This window comes from Siniperca chuatsi, linkage group LG3 (assembly GCF_020085105.1).
Source record: "Siniperca chuatsi isolate FFG_IHB_CAS linkage group LG3, ASM2008510v1, whole genome shotgun sequence".
Classification (NCBI taxonomy): domain Eukaryota; kingdom Metazoa; phylum Chordata; class Actinopteri; order Centrarchiformes; family Sinipercidae; genus Siniperca; species Siniperca chuatsi.
In genome coordinates, this window is record NC_058044.1 from 13918678 (window position 1) to 13940636 (window position 21959).

A 21959-nucleotide genomic window follows, 5' to 3' on the forward strand; every position below is an offset into this window, starting at 1 on the left:
ATGCTTTCTTACTTGGAGAAGTTGGTCTCCATTTGACGAGGCAGTTTTGCCAAGCAAACAGCTTTTAAAAAGTATGGAAAATGATGTATCACCAATTCCCTCTGATTTATCTTCCACCTCACCTGTGCCAATTTGAATGAAAAATGCAGATGGTCATTGACATGCTCTTGATGAACTTGTGCACGTTACACAGTGATTTATGCTGGTTTTTGTGATTGCACCATCACAACAGAGCCCATTTTGCATCAGTTCTGTACAGTGAAATGCTGAAAAACATTAAATTGTGGATTATTGTAATGATTAACATGGTGCGAGTAAATGTGTCTTGTTTAATCTCTATCACCTAAGTTCACTTTACTGTTACAACATTTAGCTTCCTGTCAACTCTAGGAGCACAGCAAAATGAAATTTGACAGTATACTTTCAGAAATTAATGGATTTGGAAAATTCCAAATCAACCTAGTCTTGATTCAGATGCTCTCTCGAATTACTCTGCCATGTCACTTCCTGCTGAATAACTTCATGGCAGCTGTTCCTTCTCACCACTGTAACATAATTGCTCTGGATGATGGAGGCGTCTTTGGGAATTTAACTCTGGAACAGAAACTGGTTGTCGGTATTCCAGCAGAGCGGGATGGGACTCTGAGCTCCTGTCAGATGTTTTCAAAGCCCCAGTATCAACTTCTGTCAGGCTCAAACAGTAGTGAGGATGCATTTACTGTTGAGTGTCAAATGGATGGGTGTATGACAACAGTACATTTAAATCTACTTTGGCAACAGAGGTAAGTGTCTTCAATAAACATGATAGTATTATTTCATGTTGTGTATGTTTTAATCAAATGTTATGTTCCTCAGACATTAAGGACATCGGCATCTGTATTTTGTAAAAGAATAATTCACATATACAAAAGACATTTGTCTTGTAATCAAATGTTGAAATTTAAATTTTGAATTCAAATGCAAAAGTAAGAAAAATGTGGTTTTGACCAAGTGAAATTGCCCAGTTTCAACTTCCATGACGGACAACTGCAAAATTACTTATTGTAATGCTTTAAATGGTTTCTTTGCAGTGGGATCTCGTGTGCAGCAGAAAGGGGATGAACAAGGCAACAGCCACCATTTTCTTCATTGGTGTTATGTTTGGAGCCCCTTTATTTGGGTTTCTCAGTGACAGGTAAGATTTTAATGAAAACGCACAGTATGTCCTCCATATGTCTAAAATGTCACTCCCTCTCTGTAACAAATGTCAGATAAGATTAAAGGGGCAGTTCAGATCACTCGTCATGAAGAGCGTCATGAAGAGTACCACTCAGCCAAACAGTTGCATAATGTCGTCTGTAGTTCTAGAGGAGCTTTCCAAATTCTGAAAAAATATCTCAGCTTGGGTTTGAGATTTAAAATTGTGTTACAAATTGTAGTGGTGGGGTTTGAAACAACGGGGGATTTAGAAGACGAGGGAAATCTAATGAAAGACAGTGTTGAGTTGCATTATGGAAGTTTGACCTTGACTAGAGAGTAAAAGTCAGGATATCTTGGGCTCTGTTGCTTTGATTTACATTATTCTTTCTTTATTCTGTGCCTTGGGGGCCAATGAAGGCCAAAACATTAGGCTTAATGCTTTTTGAATAAAGAAGTCTTTGAAAAGAGCTGGTCTATTAAGAGTCCACCAGCACCAGCACACATTTGATGAGGTTGAAGCGCTTCTCTGTTTGATTTTTAAAAAGAGATTGTTGCAACGTTACGTATATATTTGGATACAGCAAAGAAAAATAAGGTGCATATACTTACCACAGATATTTGAACATTACAGTTTAAAGTAAAGATTAAAACTTAAGCAGAGTGTGCAAACAACAATAATATACCAATGATAATAATGATAATAAGGCTATAAGAATAATAATGTTAAAAACTATGTTACAGGCCTGACTTGTTTAAAACTGTTGTACAGCAGGTTCCTGTTAACAAGACAAAAAGTGTACATAAAAGAGATATACAATAAAATAAGTAAAAGAAACATAAATAAGTAAAAGAAACCTAAACTAATGCAATTTAAGACAAATTACAAGAACATCTGTTTGCATCTGTCTTGAGAATTTAAAATATGTGCAAGATGTAGCTCAGTAGTTTTGAACACAATCGTTGCTTTTAACCTTGTCTTTTCATGACCAGGTTTGGCCGACGGCCGCTGCTGTTGGTGTCTTATTTGTCATCCGTGACGTTTGCAGTCCTGAGTGCATTCTCTACATCGTATGTGATGTTTGTCATTATGAGATTTTTTATGGGGATGTCACTCGCAGGAATAAGTATCATCGCTATTGTTCTAAGTAAGTAGGCCAAAGCTAAAACAACGCTAACCTCTGAAATGAGGAGAACAGATGATGTTTAGTCTTTGTTCACATTTGGTTTTACAAAAACGTACTTTCTTTGTTTTAAGAAATGTGAAAACATTTTGATCTGACTTTTCATCTGTGCTGACATTTCTCCAGATGTTGAATGGTTCGGCATTGAATACAGGACCTTTTCTGGTGTGATCATAAGTCTAGATTGGACACTTGGAAACTGGATTCTGGCTGGAATTGCATATTATGTAAATGAGTGGAGGATGCTCATTCTGGCAGTGACCTCACCCCTGATATTGGCCATCATTGCTTGGAGGTATTAAAGTTTCAGATTTTACACTTTGCAGCATAAAAAGCCAAATCCTATCAGAAGTCAATGAGACACTGAACTCACCATGTTTGTCGCCTCAGGTGGCTACCAGAGTCTGCAAGGTGGCTCTTGTCAAAGGGGAAGGCAGATGCTGCTCATCATTACATAATGAAATGTGCCGAGATGAACAACAGAACCAAGTGTATGGCCACCATCACACCCAGGGTACATTTTAATGTTGTTTACACTTTGGTTAACTGACAATCTCCCAGTGATTTAATGAAAAAACTACTGTGAAGAGCAGAAGTGTTGTGACTGAACAGTTTGATTGTGTTTGTTTGCTTTTGTCTTGCTTTCTCACAGGCATTACTGGAATCTGCACAAGCTGAAACTATAGATGAGCACTACACTTTGCTAGATCTTTTCAAGACCCCAAATATTAGGAAGCTTTCTATATGCTCAGGGATAGTATGGTAAGTGTCAATTTCATGAGATGGGTTAAAGGAATAGTTCAGCATTTTGGGAAATATGCTTATTTGCTTACTTTCTGAGAGTTAAGATGAGAAGGTCAATGCCAATCTCATGTCTGTGCATTGAGTACCGAGCTAGAGGCGACTAGCTTAGAGTAGTTTAAAGACTGGAAGAAGGGGAAACAGATAGCCTGGCTATGTCCAAAGTCACCTCCCTCTAAAACCACAAAGTTTTGCTTTTATATTTCTGTTTGTGCATGGATTACACAAGCCATGTTAATTAGTGAGCTTTAGAAGTGTTGGTAGGTGGATTTTGAACTCGAGGCAGAGCCAGGTTAACTATTTCCACTTGTTTCCAGTGTTTATGCTAAGCTAAGCTAATTATCACCTAGCTCCAGCTTTGGAATTCAGTGGTATCAATCTTCTCATCTAACGCTCAGAAAGAAAGCAAATAAGTGTATTTCCCAAAATACTGTATTTAACTATTTGTTTAACACAGTGTCAGTGATGTTAATCAAATGCTAGTAAATGTAAACTATTGATTGAAAAAGAATCTTCAGTAACATTCCACTATGCTGCTATAATGGCTTATAATGCCTTGTAATTGCGAGTCTGTTATCAGTACTGAAAATATCAGCCATGTTTGTACAGTCACAGCCTTGCACTAATTATCCTAAGGTTAAAATTGGCATGTCACTACAGAATGTTTCAATGCTTTGTTCCATTTTCTAGGTATGGAGTTGCATTTACATATTATGGGATAAGTCTAAATGTCACTGGCTTTGGACTAAACCCATACCTCACACAATTAATATTTGCATCCATCGAAATGCCAATGAAGATTGTGGTATATGTCTTCCTGGAGAAAGTTGGTAGAAGGCCTGGTGAGACGGGAGCCCTGCTGTTAACTGGTCTCTGTCTCTTCATCAACATGTTTGTTGCAAAAGGTTATTTTTGGTTTTTATTAATCATTTAGTTGTAATGCATTTTCAGTTTTTGGTCAATATATCTGAGAATTCTCTTTCAAATATCTAAACATTTTCCCTCAGATAAGTGGGTCATTCGTACCGTTGTGGCAGTCCTTGGAAAAGCCCTGTCTGAAGCCTCATTCACGATCATGTTCCTCTTCACAACTGAACTCTATCCTACAGTCGTACGGTTAGTCAACAACAAACTTACTGCATGTAGCAAGTTTGACCACAGACAATGATCTTCTATTCTGTTGTGACCACAGGTACTACAGGTTTACATTAACCTCAGCGCTTTGATTTTTCAGACAGAATGGTTTAGGCTACACCTCGTTTGTGGCACGGCTGGGCGTGTCCATATCTCCGCTCATCATGCTATTGGAGGACGTGTGGCACCTCCTCCCTGCAGTCACTTACTGTGCGGTGGCAGTTGGGTCTGGTTTAGTGACTTCATTCCTGCCTGAAACATTAGACACCCAACTACCAGAGTTCATTGAGGATATTGAGAAACCAAGGTAAAGAGAAAACGTGTTAAAGGAAGATTACATGTAATTCAATATTAAAGCTACAGTGAACAATTAGCAAGCTCACTGAACTTCGCTGCTAAAGAATAATCCAGTCAACCTCGCAAAGGCAAGTGGGTTATAGGTAACCGTAATTTCAGTTTATTATACATAACATCTTCCTAAATAATTTACGTTTTAATCATTTGCCTGTGTCAAAAATAAAAATTGTTGTTCATGTCCTTTCCCGAACTCAGTAATCCATGCATGATAAAATGACTAACTTGAGTTTTATCTGTATTGCAGGGTACAATCAACGAGGAAGGAGATTCAATAAAAATCACACATATTGATAATGAGAGTGATTGGCCTGTCTAGAGTTTATTTGTTATACAATTTACTTTTACTTAAGTTTCAAGAGTTGAAGATGAGTTGATTTTAACATTTCAACATTCTTAAAATCCCAATAAATTATTGAAATAACAATAGACAGGAGAAGAATGCCAAGAGAAGTATAACTGTACATTTACTTGTAGTTGGCAATAAAGTTAAACTAAGTGAGAAGATGACTATTGGTTTTATCGGAATTAAACATTTGATGGTGACATGCTTGTTAAAGTTATTATGTCCTGCTGCCATGGTACAGGGTATGTGGGACATTTCATTAATGTGTCAGCCCAGTGATAGACTAGCAACCTGCAAAGGATAAGCGGGTATAGATTATGGAGGGATGGAGGGGTTGGTGTCATTTGCCTGCCTGCCTGTTTGTTGGTGTTGACACATTCTTATGAATGTAATGACTCAATAATAATACATGACAGAAATGTTATGTTCAAATGACAGATTCCCAAAAACCTATTCATTCAGAGTGAATAATCAGATCAGGTTAATGAACATTGTGATATATCCATGTGCATATTAATGACAAGGAGTTTTAAAAAACACTGTAAATGAAAAAGAAAGAGAGTCCATACACTGAATACCACAAGCTGGATGTGCACAAGATCCACCCTCGTTGCTTGAAGAAAACTAAGTGGTACCGAAATCTTTACTGTATGTTTGTATGACCTAAAAGGTCATAAAAAACATAAACAAGACTAACTGTCTACAGCCAGGCAAGAAAGAGGCTTTGAGTTAAATGCTAACATCAGCATGCTAACATGCTCTCACTGACAATGTTAACATGCAGATGTTTAGCAGGTATAATGTTTACCATGTTCACTATCTTGGTTTAGCATGTTGGCATGCTAAGATTTGCTAATTAGCATAAAGTACAGCTGAGGTTGATGGCAATGGCATTAGTTTTGCAGGTAAACCAAAGTACTGGAAAAAGTAAGTGAAAACCATGACCTGCTGGTGGCACTACAGGAAAAGTCAGAGGATCACCAGAGTTTTTAGGATTCATCCTCTGGGTACCACTGATATCTGTAATTATTCGCAGTATTTTGTGTGTGATAATTGTTTAGGTCATTCGACTCTTTGGCACTTTAAGGTGTATTGTTGTATTTAACTGATCCTTCATTTTTATGGTACTTGGTGTATTTTGATGTGTTATTAGTGTGCTGTGTTGAATATCATCCTGCCTGTCCTGTACTATGAGTTCACCAAGACAAGTTCTTAACAATCTTTGTTGTAGTGGCACTAATGTTAACTCAACCAAACCAACCATTTAATGGCAATCCATCTAATAGTAAATAATAAAAAGCTGTGGAGACATTTCACAAAAAAACACTAAATGTCAACTCTTATGATGGGATCACCGAAATCATGAGAATTGATGTGAAGTCTGTACAAAATTTTATGGCAATCCATCAAATAGTTCTTGAAATATTTCAAGAGCATTTTCCCCACTAAGATTTTCAAGGACTCAAACAGATTTTCTTCCGCAAGCACATTTTTTTAACCTTTAGACAATGATCCCCCCATCAGTATTCTTAAGTAAATCTTTGATTGATTTGTTTTTTTCAAGAAGGAGTATTGCAATGTTTACGGACATATATTGTACAGTATCAACAGACATGTACTTTGGTATGATGGAGTCAATTAGCAAATGATTTATTTTTCAAATAAAATATGTTACTTGTCAGACTACTCTTACTCTAAAACGATGAGTGAGCACTAACTGTCTGTTTGCATTACCTTACAAAACATTCACACATTCTCTCAGCTGGCCACTAACCAACAGCAGTGTGGAAACGACTGGAGGCTCACTTTCAAACGAACATCTTGTGTGCTTTGTGATATTTTCTGGAGCTTCACTCCAAATTGGAAGTGTTGCATCATTTATTTTGAAGATGAAGTTTGAGAATATGCTGGCAGAGGTGGATGGCTTTGGAAGATTCCAAATAAGGGCGATCTTCTTGATGGTAATTCCCCGTGTGACTTTGCCTTTTCACTTTCTGCTGAATAATTTCATAGCGGCTGTTCCCTCTCACCACTGCAACATCAGCTCTCTGGATGACGGAGGTGTTTTTAGGAATTTAACCCAGGCGGAGAGGCTTGTTGTTAGCATTCCACTCCAGGAGGATGGGACTCCAAACTCCTGTCAGATGTTTGCAGCGCCTCAGTATCATCTGCTGCTCAACTCCTCCAACATTACTGACCTACCCACGGTGCCGTGTCAGACTGGATGGGTTTACGATAACACCACCTTCAAGTCTACTCTGGCCACAGAGGTTAGTTTTATTTCCTTCCATTTATAAAGACTTGAACTAATATCAATCACAGATCAGCCACTTTACTTTTCTGTGTGTTGTCTGTGTTTCCCCCATAGTGGGATCTGGTTTGTGATAAGAGAAGAGTGAACAGAGCCACAGCCACTATCTTCTTCATGGGGGTCATGCTTGGAGCAGCAGTATTTGGCTATCTTAGCGACAGGTGTTCATGCCTTTAACTCTTAAATCAGACACATTTCCACCTCTGAGTGGTTAAATTACAGTACTTTATAATATTTGTTTTTAAAACAAAAAACAAACGTATACATTGAAAATATTCTTTTTTGCTACAGTATAATTATTGTTATTATAGTTCTGGTTTGCATTTGCCTCTGTGCTATGGTGTAGTATCAGCTGTCTCAGATTTCTGTTTTCGCCACTGCCAAATTTGACTATACACCTGTATGGAGTCTAGAATTGAATTCTATGCATAAAAGTGAAATCCGCTGATAAAAGGTTGATGTACAGTAAAGTGTCACTGAGTGCTTTTCTACAGACTATATAAAACTCTTGACCTAACATGACCCTATTTCTAACCTTTACCCCAACCATAAAATAAACCCTAAAACACTCACTGAACTATATTGATCTATAGGCTACTTTTCATTTCACTTTCTGAGAAGGAATATATGTGCCTATCCGAATAAAGTGTTGCCACATCTTCTTCTGAACAAATAGTATCCCAGATTTTACATGCCCTATTCTATGGATTTATCTACAATTATTTTGTCTCACAGGTTTGGCAGGAAAAGAATGCTTCTGGTGTCCTACGTGACAACCACTTTCTTTGGATTTGCAAGTGCTTTCTCTTCTAATTTCTCCATGTTTGCTGCCATGAGGTTCTTTACTGGATTTGGTATTTCTGGAATAAGTATAATCACCTTAGTCCTTTGTGAGTTTTATGTCATAATATCTGTCTTTTTTTTCTTAAAGAGAGGATTTTAAAAATGCAATTCTCAGAAAACAAAAACTAAGAAGAAAAGAAGCAACATTTATAATACAATTATATTTAATCCACATTGGTTCAATTTTTATAATGTAAAAGTCACTTGTAGTGAAATTAAGTTTGTTGAGGTGATATACTCTTCCTTTTTATCCAACCTTTTAAAATCCATTTTGTGTTAACTTCAATAAATATGAATAATATAAAAAGATATGAGTTGTAGATAAAGGGTTACAGAGTCTTTAACGTAATTATAGTCAAGTATGTTTTAACAGATTTGATTTGTTATCATTGCTCTCTATAGGTATTGAATGGGTGGACATTAAGCATCGCACTGCAGTTGGCGTTTTATCGAGCATGGACTGGAGTATTTGTACTGCTCTGCTACCAGTTCTGGCCTATTTTGTGAATGACTGGAGGTACCTTACCGCTGCAGCAACCACCCCGCTGTTTCTGGCAATGGTAACTTGGTGGTAAGGAAAAATTAATAATTGAGCTTTCAGCCATAACAAGCAATTTCCTGCCTTTTAATTTTACATTATGAAGCTGGCCTAACACCAGCCAGCCGTGTGCGGTTGTGTTTGTCAAAAATCAAGTAATTTTTTATACCTACAAGGACATTCAAAATTTTACAGTGTTTAAAGATACTTATTCTCATTAACAGTATGACTTCTAGTTTCAATGAGGCAGAGGTGTGACTCATGAGTTTAAACAAAGAATCTTTTAAAATCTGTTCTTTTTCAAATCAAACTTTGTTTTAGGTGGATCCCTGAGTCTGCCAGATGGCTGATAAGTAATGGAAAGGTCAACAGTGCTCATTTTTACCTGAACATGTGTGCAAAAGTCAACGGCAGAAAGAAGTTCATGGCTGACCTAAAGCCTGAGGTGCAAAATCTTACATAATATGATAATTTCTAGTCAGAAATTGATACCCACTACCACTCTGACCAAAGTTTCCTTTTTTCTCTCCAGATCCTGTCCAAAGTAATACTTGTAGAAGATGAAAACAGAAAATATTCCTATTTGGACCTTGTGAGGACCCCCAGAATGAGGACACTGGCCCTGCTTACTGGCATTGTGTGGTATATACATTCCTTTGGTTTTTCTTTTAAACAAGTGAGATTTTCACATTTTAAACCTTGAAAAAATGTATAAACTGTACAATCCATTGCCCATTTATGATCACTGAACCTGAGAACAACAAAAAAGAGATGACAGCTCCTCTGTGTGTCATTGGTAAGTTGCCATGGAATCAGTATGATAATACAGTCCAAGGCGTCCTGAAATAGAAAAATGTTCGCACTACATTATCGTGTGGTATCACTGAACTCATAGTTAGGTCCATTTCACCTACAGACTGTATACACAGTCTATGATTTCACCATGCAGTGTAAGTTGACTTGTAGTTGTAATGTAACACAAAGCAGAAGTACTTTTGCTATGGTTACCCACAGCTACCTTGAATACTGATATAGAACAGTGGTTTAACTTTTGACGGTCCAAGTATCCTGTTACAGATACATGCCAGCCAATCAGAAACGAGTATTTCCTGGGGCAAATGTGTAACTTTAATTGAAAAATCAATTTGCTCTCTTTCTGTTCACAGGTTTGGAGTGGCCTGTACGTATTACGGAATCAGCTTGAATGTCACTGGATTTGGTGTAAATATTTATCTCACACAGTTCATCTATGGCGCAATTGAAATTCCAGCAAAAGCCTTCATCTTTTTGACCTTACACAAAATTGGCCGAAGGTTGAATCAGGCTGGAACGCTCATTCTGACTGGACTGTGTATATTCTGCAACATGTTTATCCCACAAGGTAAATGATCAGTTGAAGTGTGTGTCTCTTTAAAATAGTGAGCTTATAGTGAGACTACTAGAGCTAATGCAACAATAATAGATGACAACAACAATAGAAAAAGCAAAACTTGGAATAAAAATTGTGTAAATAAGTCAAAACTACCACTGGTAGTACTACTTTAAATATAATACAAGGTGAGGTTAAAATGTCCCTTCACAACTTTTTCTTTTCAGATAAGGGGCTGTTCCGGACAGCTGTGGGAGCTTTGGGCAAGATGTTCGCAGAGGGAGCTTTCACAACTGTATTTCTGTATACAACAGAGCTTTACCCCACAGTAATGAGGTCAGTAAACTATCTAATACAGAGCTTATATTTTGTACATTTACAAACAGTATCTATATCCAGAGGCCTTTTCCAAGAAGCAAGTTTTACTGAGACATCTGGATAACTGAACACCCTGACCAGGTCTTTATACATGAGGGAGTTGCAGTTGCACTTGTATCCTGAAACTGATTGTTACAAATGAATTGTATTTTTGGTTACACAGGCAAAATGGATTGGGTTACAGCTCCTTCATGGCTCGTGTAGGCGTGTCTGTATCCCCCCTGATCATGCTTCTTGAAGAAGTGTGGGGCCATTTGCCAAGTACTGCTTTCTCCATGGTGGCTTTTGCTGGAGGGCTGGCAGCTTGTTTTCTCCCTGAGACACAAAACGTCCGTCTACCAGAGACTATTGAGGATGTAGAACAGACAAGGTACTGGGCCTTCATTTGGATTGCATCCAAACATTCAAATGAGAGTTGTGTTATAAAATGAAAATGTCTTTTGTGTTTCAGAAGAAGATCAATCTCCACATCTGAAGAGAAATCTCCACCATAATTGTTTTCTTAATTGCAACCAAAAGACCCATTAAGTTGAGTTGCAGGGAATATCAGTGGTGGTAATATGTTTTAACAATAAAAGAATAAACAAGCAAGTGTTTCTTAAATAAACACAAGCTGTATCATTTTTTTCAGTATAGTTTTTTAATAAATGTGATCAAATATTTTACAGTACCATTGATGCATGATTTATTTTAATGCCACACTTCAATAAAGAGAGGATATGTCTTAAATAAAGAAGAAGATGAGGGGGCAGAAGGTGATGCTAAAATGACAGCCTGAGATTAAAGGAAGAGTAAAGAGATGAAAGAAAGGGGATGATGTGAAAGGAGGAGGAGGTGGGGCAATATCAATGAGATATTGAGGAAGAATGCCCACTTGACAACCCAGAAGTGTCAACCAACTCAAGACCTTCACCAAGTGTTCAAGTGTTCACCAGCTCTTTCCAGAAATCATTATCCTATTATGGGGAAAAGTGTATTTTGGTTTAGAGAGCCCAGAGTGAATTTGTCCTCTTTCTTTACTTGTTTTACAAATGGGACTTGGTGTGTGATAAATAGAAAGGAAAAAATAACTGCTTAACCACAACGACTTCACTTCTGCCTGAAACGTTAAACATCTGACTGCCAGAGTTCATTAAGGACACTGAGAAACCAAGAAAAAGAGGAAATGTTGTTGAAGGATGATTCAGTGTTCTAATATTAAAGGGGCAATACGTAAGATTTGGCCAGAATTTTAGCTTAAAACATTAAAAAAATGAATTAACATTATCAACAGAATGTGAAGAAGTAACAGTGCAGACATCATATCAAAGACATCTATGTACTGTGTTGCAGAGATATCTACTGGAATTAGCATGCTAACCTGCTAGCCCCAGCCCGTCATGTGTTGTAATACCACTTGTGCCTCGAGAGACAATATTCTGATAGTATAGCTCAGGTAGTTCCAGCTGGGAGATGTGTGCCAGCGGCAAATTCACTATGTTACACAAACTCTCTATAGCTTTTTTAGTCTAATAAATTAAAAACAAAATAAACTCACAAAATGTCAAGAAAGGAAATATTTGTACACCTATTTCCCTTATCAAACAGAAAAATACAACCGTACACCTTCTGATTTTATGTTTCTCTCTTTCACCGAACTAAGACCAGCTTAATTGCCTTGTTAACTCATCGTAAAACACATCAAACTGGACAGAAACAAAATAAAACTCATCAAAACCATCTTTGTTAGTCTTTGCACTGTTCAAAAAATCACCATCTCTGGTTTAGTGGAAATAAATCCTCAATCCACCGTGTTAGAAGTGAAAAATATTCTGTATCTACAAGCTGTCGCTGCCTCTCTGATGCCCGACCTCCCTCTCGCTCTTCTCCTGCTGGACGCCTCTCCTGGCCCCGCCTGAACATGCTGTGTCTTCAGAGTCCTGGTCGGAGCCAGTGTAAATCACCTTGGTACTATATTCCCTGTTGCCAAACTGGCCTCCGTCAGTCTCTGAGGCTTTGTTCAGTCCCGGTCTGGCAGTGTTCACTGGGAGACTGCTGATCCCGGTCAGCAGTCTCCCGGTTGCCTGTTCGCCCGACCCTATTGATTTGGAGTATGAATTCGACAGGTGGAGAGTAGTCTCAATTCTTACATTTTGCCCCTTTAAGGCAACAGTAAACTATTAACCGTCATCTGGAAGTCAAAGAAATGCAGCCTAAACACAAAGGTCCACCCTCTTGTATGCTGGCAGGAAACCAAAGCTGATTTGAAAAGAACTGAGGCATCCCACACATCTGCGTTCATCAAAGATTTTGTTTTAATTATTTGCCAGTGTCAACATACCAATCAATACCTACTGTAATTTATGCTGATGGCATTTCCTAAACTAAGTAATTTTGCATGATAAAATAATATTACAGGGCACGAGTCACACAGTGGAAAGAGATTCAATAAAAATCGCACACTTTGATAATGAAGGGGATGATCCTGAGTCTGTCCACATTGTAACATTTATTTACATGTATTGATGATATTGTGGATTCAGTGATTTTGTATTTTGCTCTAAATTTGATTGTACTTACACTCTGGAAGTTGAAAATAATAGAAAATTGTTTTCACAATAACAACGTTACTGTGTTTGGTAACAAAAACATTGTGCAAGTTCCAATAAATGCTTGAACCTGTCACAGTCTGTCTTGTTCTCTCCAGCCACTCCCCTTCACTCTGCACTCCCTCACCTGAGCACTAATGCAAAGCACCTGTCACCTCGTACACACCTGCAATCAATTAGCACTCCACTCACCTATAATACCCAGCTCCTCACCACAGTCTGTGTCCGGTCTCGTTCATGACTAAGGATAGGACGTTAGTTCCCCTAAAGTCATTAAACGTCTTGGACTCCCGTTTCCTGAACTAACTGCTAGTCTCCAGTACCCAGTACCTCGTCTCCGGCTCCTTCGTGTTCCTGTTCTCCGTGTGTGTGTGTCTCCAGTCCTCCGTGAGTCTACCAGCCATCGGTACCCAGTACCTCGTCTCCGGCTCCTTCGTACTCCTATACTCCGTGTGTGACACTTCAGCTCCAGTCCCCGTGTGTCTCAACGTTCACTTTCATCGTACTTGTGCTGCAATAAAATATATCATACACTTCCTTGTGTCTCCGGCCAGTTCTGTCCGTAACAGAACCAACAGTCAACCACTATTAAACAGCTGCCTGAGAGCATGATTTGATGTACATTATTTAGTTTGGAAAGTGAGGACATACAGTCTTAGAAGAACTTGCAGGTGCATTGCTTGCTTCTTAAAGATTTACTAATCTACATATAACCGCAAAGTCAAAGAGATGACAGACCACTACTTGTCTCAGTCTCTCAGCATCCTAGAATTTGTGTGACACTAGCAATCAAATCCATTAACAAAAGCATTTTTTGAAAAATTTAATTTGCTCAGAAAAAAAAACAACAATGTACTCAAACAATTTACTGAGGGCCGCTAACTCTAGTGCAAGTTCTGTACTATTTTTGCTTCATCTAAGAGCAGCGTTTGATACAATTGATCACAATACTCTAATTAATAGATTAAAACAGTGGGCTGGTGTCCCTGGAACAGCTTTGGACTAGTTTTCCTTCCTACTTGGCAAATAGGAAATTTTTTGTTGTTGCTGGTAACTACACCTCACAAACTGCTTTTATCAAATGTGGAGTACCGCAAGGTTCAGTTTGGAGTCCTGGGCTGTTTTCTTTATACATGTTATTATTGGGACATACTCACTGCCACAACATCTCCTTGTCGAGATGATATGTAGTTATATCTGTCGTTCAAAACTGATGACCGTGGCAAGCTACCTTCTCTACTCAAATGACATTAAATACAACAACTTTTTACAATTTATGTCAGACAAGACTGAAGACTGAAGTCATTGGCCCTGACCACCGGTCTAAACAAATACAACCACCCCTGTGCCCCCTCATCCTGGCCTGAGTCTGGAGCAACACACAAAGGAACTAGTTCAGTCATGCTATCAACAAAGGAATATTTCAGGAATTAGGATAATTCTGTCATTTAATATACCAAGGAAATTTTACATGCTTTTATGTCCTCATGCCTTGATTAGTGTAATGCCCTGTTCACCTGCCTTAATGGTCGAGGTATTGCACAGTTTTGAATTCTGCAAAACTCAACCAGACATCTAACCAAAAAGTGGTTAAAAAAGTGGAACTTTAGTGCCATTGTACTTGCTCCCAATCTCTTTTGGAATAAAGTTTAAAGTATTATTACTAATTACTACAAGGCACTTAATTGAACTTGGTTATACAAAGGAGCATCCCCTGAAACCACTAGCAGCACCAGCGTTACTAACTTACCAACTTCAGGGATGCAACCTGATCAGGGGTGAAAAAGGTGACAAAGATGCAAATCCCCTAGGGGGGTCTGGGGGCATGCCCATGATAATAGCAAACATGCACATACATTTATTGAGCACAGAATACATTTTTGCCTAACTTTGCCTTTTCACTTTCTGCTGAATAATTTCATTGTGGTTATTCCCTCTCACCACTGCAACATCAGCTCTCTGGATGACGGAGGTGTTTTTAGGAATTTAACCCAGGCAGAGAGACTTGTTGTTAGTATTCCACTCCAGGAGGATGGGACTCCAAACTCCTGTCAGATGTTTGCAGAGCCTCAGTATCATCTGCTGTTCAACTCCTCCAACATTACTGACCTACAAACGATGCAGTGTCGGACTGGATGGGCTTACGATAATTATGCATAAGAGAGTTAGAAAAGCGATAACATTAAGTAATTGCAAAATTAAGAGGAAAATCTGTTACTTCTTAGGCTGATAGTCCAAAGATAATGCTTGACTATTAGCTGACTAAAGGTCACTGTTCCTGTTCCTCAGAGTGTCACTGTTGACCTAACCTGACTACTAAAAAAGTGTACTAAATCACATTTTGTCACAAGTGGGTCCCTGAGTCTGCCAGATGGCTGATAAGCAATGGAAAGGTGAACAGTGCTCATTTTTACCTGAGCAAATGTGCAAAAGTCAACCACAGAGAGAAATTCATGGCTGACCTAAAGACTGAGGTACAAAATGTATATGATCTATTCATTTTTAGTCAGTCATTCATATTTCATGTGGCTCCATAATCTGACAAAAGGTTTTGTTTTTACCCTCCAGGTTCTATCCAAAGCAATATTACTAGAAAATGAAAGCAGAAAATATTCCTGTTTGGACCTTCTGAAAACCCCCATAATGAGGAGACTGGCTCTACTGGTATTTTGTGATATATAGCTCGGTTTCTGGCTTTAAGCAACGGAAACATGAACCTCTTACTTCTAAAGCCTGCAAAATATATAATCCATGATGTTAAATATGTACCCAAACATTAACAAATGGATGACAGTTTAAGCAGTCTCCCTTTTTGCCTTTAATACCTGGCCATGCTATCAGCATGATAATATACTCTGAGTTGTCCTGATTTAGGAAATAAATAACTCAGTTCATTGTTCATTTCTGACTTGTTCACTATTTTCACACATCAGGACACCTTGTCATGTATTTTATCACTTTCTTAACCCGTGGCTCGGGCCGTTTGACCAGTGAGAGTTGACTGATGAAGTAGTACAAAGCAGAAGTACTGTTTCTATGGTTATCTGCAGCTTGATATACCTTGTACACAGATTCTGTGGATAACTTGACCCCACCTGCCACTCGACTGGCAGGGTGGGGGCCTCTAGCCTTGCGATTGGTAGGACCACAAGGCAGCGGGCCCATATTATGTCTTTGGACTGAGCCGTACCAGGCCCCATGGATGCAGGCCCAGCCACCAAGCACTTACTGTCAAGCTCCCCTCCCTGGCCTGGCTTCAAAAGGACGCACCAGTCTCCATAATCTTGCTTGGCCCATAGGGGTTCTTAAATTGCTCTTTTTGCCTGGGACCAGTTTTCCGTGTGTGACCCAACCAGGAGCTATTCCCCTTGACACTACAGCTCCCAGGGTCACCACAATAGGGTGGTTATGTCTAAGGGTAATATAAAGGTTATAGTTTTCGTATTTACAAACAATGGTCTTTTCTGAATACTGTGTTTACTAAATTATCTGGAAATGTTTGCTGATCAAAACCAAGATCAAGTTTTTATACATGTGTCCATGTTTCAGATTTTATTCAGCAACGTTATGCAAATTAACTCAGTAAACCTGCTTCTTGGAAGAGGCCCCTGGTTGGTATAAATTGAAATGCTTTCACTGTAGTCTGACATCATGTATTTTTGTTACACAGCGAAAGCGGATTGGGTTGCAGCCCTTATAGGTGTGTCTGTATCCCCTCTGATCATGGTTCTTTAAGAAGTGTGGTTCCCGCTACCAAGTACTGCTTTCTCCCTGCTGGTGTTTGCTGCAGGGCTGTCAGTTTGTTTACTTCCTGAGGCACAAAATGTCAACCTACCAGAAACTAATGAAGATGTGGAACAGACAAGGTACTGGGCCTTATTCTGAACTGAATTGTTTCATGACATGAACATAATTTGGGATTTGAGATTTAAGTTTTTTTGTGTTTCAGAAGACGATCAGTCTGAACATCTGATGAGACAACTTCTACTTGTTTTCTTCATGGCAATGAATAGCCCCATAAGATGTTGGGGAATATCACTGATGGAAACATGTTTAAATAACAAAACTGTAACTACCTAAGTCTATCTTACATACGCAAAATCTGTATGTTTTTTTTCAATATACTATTTAATCATATGCAGTACAAAGTGATGATATTTCTTAAATTAAATGTAATAAAATGATGACTCATTTCACTACATACTGAGGATCCTGCTGTAACTAATACATGCGTACTTTGCTTCACACTCAAATAGATAAAAGTTATTTTAGTGGTTAAGTGAGGTAAAATATTAACTGATTTCAGCTGTAATCCAGCGGCCCCTGGGTTTGTGAAATACCAAAGGTTGCTTTGTCCGGGTATGAGAGTCAGGTTTGCAGTTCACTTCTTTTTATTGTACCGGCATGAGCGAATGAGGATGGTATTTTCTTTTTCTATTTAAAAGGACGACATTTTGCACACAGTGGGGGGCCACAATGAGGTTTGAGAACATTCTTGCTGATATTAATGGATTTGGAAGATTTCAGATAATGATTATTGTGATCAGTTTCATTGGCCGCTTCACACTGCCCTGCCACTTCATGCTAAACAACTTCATAGCGGCTGTTCCCTCTCACCACTGCGACATCAGCTCTCTGGATGAGGGAGGTATTTTTAGGAATTTAACCCAGGCAGAGAGGCTTGCTGTTAGTATTCCACTCCAGGAGGATGGGACTCCAAACTCCTGTCAGATGTTTGCAGAGCCTCAGTATCATCTGCTGCTCAACTCCTCCAACATTACTGACCTACAAACGGTGCCATGTCGGACTGGATGGGTGTATGATAACACCACCTTCAAGTCTACTCTGACCTCACAGGTGGCCTTCATTTCTTTTCATTTGTAAAACATCAAACAAACTAAAATGTACTTGTTAAAAAGTGTACCTTTTATGCAAAAGTCACTCCTGTCTTCAACAAATAGAGTGAACTTCTGCTCTTTCCTTATTTCTTTGCACAAGTGGGACCTGGTGTGTGATAGAAGAGGGAAAAACAAAGCAACTGCTACCATCTTCTTTGTTGGAGTGATGTTTGGAGCCATGTCCTTTGGAAGTCTGAGTGACAGGTATCGCAGTTTGGCTACTTGACATTCATAACTTTGATTACCCAGTGTTTCAACCAATCAGTAAAATTTAAATCTGGAGCCTTTCTGACTTTCCATAGGTTTGGCCGGAGGATCATGCTGCTGGTGTCGTATGTGTCTGGAATGATCTTTGCTCTTGCAAGTGCTTTTTCTACATCCTATGTGATGTTCGCAGTGCTGAGGTTCTTCACTGGGTTTTGCATCACTGGCATCGTTATTGTCTCAACAGTCCTCAGTAATAATATATTTTAATTTCTGTTGTCAACTCTTAAGCGTAGCCTATATTGTGTTGTGTTCACCCCAGAAGCCTAGGCTACCAAATGCAGGTCTGCAAAAAATAAAACAAGATTTCAAGTGTTGTACTAAATGTTTTCTCTAAATTTTGATCCTTGATGAGGCGTTTGTTCTTTGCAGGTGTGGAGTGGGTGGACATTGAGCACAGGAAACTGGTGGGAGTGATCGACAGCTTATCTTGGACATTTGGGAACACAGTATTCGCAGCAATTGCCTACTTTGTGACTGATTGGCGGTGGCTAATTGTTAGCGTCTCCTCACCTCTAACCTTGGCCATCGTAACCTGGAGGTATGACTCAAAAGCTCAGATCTTTTAGTCCAACAGAAGTCCTCTACAGTCCTTATCTGGAGGTGTCGTGTTTTGGGCGACTGCTTTAATACCTGAGTACCACGTACCCCTGTATGGCTTTAAAGATAAACATTGGAAAAAAGTTCTACAGTTCGCACACTAACATTCCAAACTACCAAAAATGTAATTGACAATGTTTCAACTATCAGTGGTTCATCTTGAGTTTAGGATCAAATGTGCCAGAGCAAGTAATTAGCATGAAGTTGAGTGCAAAATCATGAGCAGCACATACTGTAGTCCTACAAAGCAGCTTTACAATGATGCTACAGACTACATCAGAATGTAAATCATCACAATATTAATTTTATAACCTGGTATCCCTGTCCTCTCTGATATTTTCTGCCATGCTCAAGATTTTGGATTGGATAACAGGGAAATTCAGAGATGAGCAAAATCTTTCCTCCATTTTTCTCATGGATTTATTATAGAACAGTAAATCGTCACCACCATAACTTTTGCCTTCCATCAAGGCCACAATCCATTTGGATGCAGGTTGTGGATGTCATCGTATATGGGGTTCAAAGTTCAATTTAGTCCAACTTTTGCTGCACAGCATTGCGGACAATCAACATAGTGCTCGCCGCTATGGCTAGCGTTGCTGCCCGAGAGAGAGCAGCTTATCTTTGCATTGGAAATAATGGCCGAACTTGTGCTTTTGCCCTGTAACGTTGCCACATTAAAGGGGAACTCCACTGACTTTACACATCAAAGTCTGTTTACAGGTCTTGGGGAGTACTAACGTTATTGCATGTGTGAAAAAAACTTGTATAAAGCCTTTTGTGGATCCAGAGGAAACTGTGCACATTGCCTCAACTGATGTCACTTGAGTCAACTAGTTGGTGCTGAATGAAAAAAATAGGTGGATGTGGAGTTAGAAAAAGTGAGGTTACCCGACATCTGTAGCCTGCTCTTCATCGCTGTTTGTAAATGACTCTTAGGAAGGTCTATTAACAAAGTAACCATTTCCTGCAAGCTTTTATTTTAGGCTTCTGGAAACATCAGTACGCTTCACCATTGTCTGGCTGGGGTTCGCTACACTGCTTGAGGCTAGCTGCTCGAGGCTACATTAGCACCTCCAACCGAACTGTCGGCAGTCAAGTTGCATTGTGGGTAATGTAGGTGCCCGCTTTTGACAAGGAAGAAGAATTTGTGGAATAAAAAAGATGATATTTCTGGTTCTGCTGCATCGATTTTGATCCTTTTCTTTAAAACTGTCCATCGTGAGTCCTGGCAATGTTATAGGAGTGCAATTTTAAATCGGTGGAATGTTCTTTTAAACTTTTAGGAGCTTGTAGTATTTAGTCTGCGGACTACCTCTCGTTTGCCTATATATATGCTACTTTTGTGCTGCGCCTGTACCTGACTGGGATTAGGTTAGGTTAGGTACATATTAATAACCATATTTGTTTTTAATGTAAACATGCAATGGAATTCATTACCATGTGATATATCAGGAGCAAAAAATGTCTTTGCCTTCAACATTAGGTGGATGCCAGAGTCGGCAAGGTGGCTCATTGCCAATGGAAAGCTGGAGCAAGCTCAGATGTATTTGAAAAAATGTGCCAAGATGAACCAAACCGAGGAGTTAATTCACACACTTAAAACAGAGGTTAGCATATTCCAGATGATTGTTAAATCAAGAGAGCAAACACAAATGAACAACATAGTCTTGGGCGTGTAATATTCCAGATTACAATTTGTTTGTGTCGTCTTACACTATTATAGTTATTAAGCCTTCATTTTTATCACATGGTTTAAAGAATAATGTTGCTTTGCATTCTTTCAGACACTATCCACTATTGTTGTGACTGAGAAAAGAGATCGGGCCTATTCCTACCTCGATCTGATACGAACACCCAAAATGAGGAAACTGGCCCTATGTACTGGGATATTGTGGTCTGTATTCCCAATGTCATTGTGCTTACTGATTTTAGATTGTGAACTATCTAAAATGTTTTGTTTTGGTCAGTCAGTTTTACATTTTAAAAGATCCAGATGAATAGTTCTGTTTGTATTAAAAAATACTATGAGTTTGATTTAATGAGTTTCCACTTTCTCTTCCCCTAGGTTTTGTGTGGCAGCTACATTTTATGGCATCAGCTTTAACATCACAGGCCTTGGGCTCAATATATATCTCACTCAGTTTACCTATGCTTTGATTGAGCTCCCAGCCAAAGTAACAGTTTACTACTTACTGGATAAGATAGGCAGGCGATGCACTGAGGTGGGAGCTCTGCTGATGGCTGCCGTCTGTCTTGGAATCAACATTATAATACCTAAAGGTAGGCATTCATTAATGTTGTTTTAAAAATCTGTTAAAAAACAGTTTCAATAACAAAGGTTACAGTCATTATACACATGAATATGTAAGGAATTCTAGTATTTTCATTATTAAAATCAACAACTTCAACAATAAAGCCATTCCTCAGTTACTGATGTCCTGTTTTCAGATATGTCTGTTGTCAGAACAGTGGTAGCAGTCATTGGAAAAGGGTTTTCTTCAGCATCCTTTGCAACTGTTGTGCTCTACAGTTCTGAGCTATATCCTACTGTAGTAAGGTGACTACGCATGCCTTCCTTTTTATCTTAAAATTCTGAAGAAACCCTGTCACATTTTTGGATTTGTAACACACAGTACATTCAGAGCTATTTCAACACCTACCTACAAGTAATAAAATCATAATTTCGAGCCCTAGAGTTACAGTCTCCTCTGTGGTTAAGAGCAATGTATATGAATGCTTTTTAGGCAGAATGGTATGGGCTACAACTCCTTCATGGCTCGACTTGGTGTAGCTGTGGCTCCTTTGATCCTCTTACTGGATGAGGTGTGGAAGAACCTGCCCCAGGTCGTCCTGTGCTCTGTGGCACTACTGGGGGGAATAGTGGCAAGAACGCTGTCAGAGACACGCAACAGGTGCCTGCCAGAGACCATAGATGATATTGAACAGCAGTGGAAGTGAACAGCCACTGCATATTCAGTCAAGTGGTTATTTTTAGTAGTTCAGTTTATGCTTGAAGTAGAGTTACCTTCAGGTTTTATCTAATATCCCCCAGGTTGGGATCTACTGTTATAAGGTGAATTCTATACTATATGAACATTTGTGATAAAATAAAATCTTTAAATGAAAAGTGCTTTGGTCCTGATTTTGTTTCCTCCAATACTCAAACCAGAAC

At 38.9% G+C, this 21959-nt stretch overlaps 2 protein-coding genes and 1 pseudogene across 3 annotated transcripts; all 3 read left to right on the forward strand.

Annotated features, from left to right (window-relative positions):
• The first annotated feature begins 373 nt into the window (after positions 1-373).
• On the forward strand, positions 374-5154 carry LOC122872985 (annotated as a pseudogene).
• Positions 5155-5948: 794 nt separating this feature from the next.
• On the forward strand, positions 5949-11104 carry LOC122872994 (solute carrier family 22 member 7-like). 2 transcript variants are annotated; one of them, XM_044189202.1, is made up of 10 exons: positions 5949-7265; positions 7364-7467; positions 8042-8196; positions 8552-8720; positions 9009-9132; positions 9220-9329; positions 9854-10068; positions 10284-10392; positions 10598-10804; positions 10889-11104. In XM_044189202.1, the coding sequence occupies exons 1-10, from the start codon at positions 6885-6887 to the stop codon at positions 10926-10928; spliced, it is 1614 nt and encodes a 537-aa protein (XP_044045137.1). In that variant the 5' UTR covers positions 5949-6884; the 3' UTR covers positions 10929-11104. The 2 variants fall into 2 exon arrangements, with proteins under 2 accessions (XP_044045137.1, XP_044045136.1); XM_044189201.1 differs by having other exon boundaries at positions 5951-7265; positions 10886-11104.
• A 5718-nt stretch (positions 11105-16822) lies between these two features.
• On the forward strand, positions 16823-21914 carry LOC122872995 (solute carrier family 22 member 7-like). The gene is made up of 9 exons (XM_044189203.1): positions 16823-17879; positions 18021-18124; positions 18223-18377; positions 18557-18725; positions 20271-20394; positions 20572-20681; positions 20853-21067; positions 21236-21344; positions 21532-21914. Exons 1-9 carry the CDS (start codon positions 17499-17501, stop codon positions 21743-21745), a joined length of 1581 nt encoding a protein of 526 aa, XP_044045138.1. The 5' UTR covers positions 16823-17498; the 3' UTR covers positions 21746-21914.
• Positions 21915-21959: the final 45 nt, after the last annotated feature.

Excerpts from the sequence above, each read along its gene's own strand:
- LOC122872995 (XM_044189203.1), top strand. The coding sequence starts at position 17,499 with ATGAGGTTTGAGAACATTCTTGCTGATATTAATGGATTTGGAAGATTT. Across the intron at positions 18,726-20,270 it reads TTGGCCATCGTAACCTGGAG|GTGGATGCCAGAGTCGGCAA; the intron begins GTATGACTCAAA and ends CTTCAACATTAG. Across the intron at positions 21,068-21,235 it reads CAACATTATAATACCTAAAG|ATATGTCTGTTGTCAGAACA; the intron begins GTAGGCATTCAT and ends TCCTGTTTTCAG.
- LOC122872994 (XM_044189201.1), top strand. The coding sequence starts at position 6,885 with ATGAAGTTTGAGAATATGCTGGCAGAGGTGGATGGCTTTGGAAGATTC. Across the intron at positions 8,197-8,551 it reads TATAATCACCTTAGTCCTTT|GTATTGAATGGGTGGACATT; the intron begins GTGAGTTTTATG and ends TGCTCTCTATAG. Across the intron at positions 9,330-9,853 it reads CTGCTTACTGGCATTGTGTG|GTTTGGAGTGGCCTGTACGT; the intron begins GTATATACATTC and ends TTCTGTTCACAG.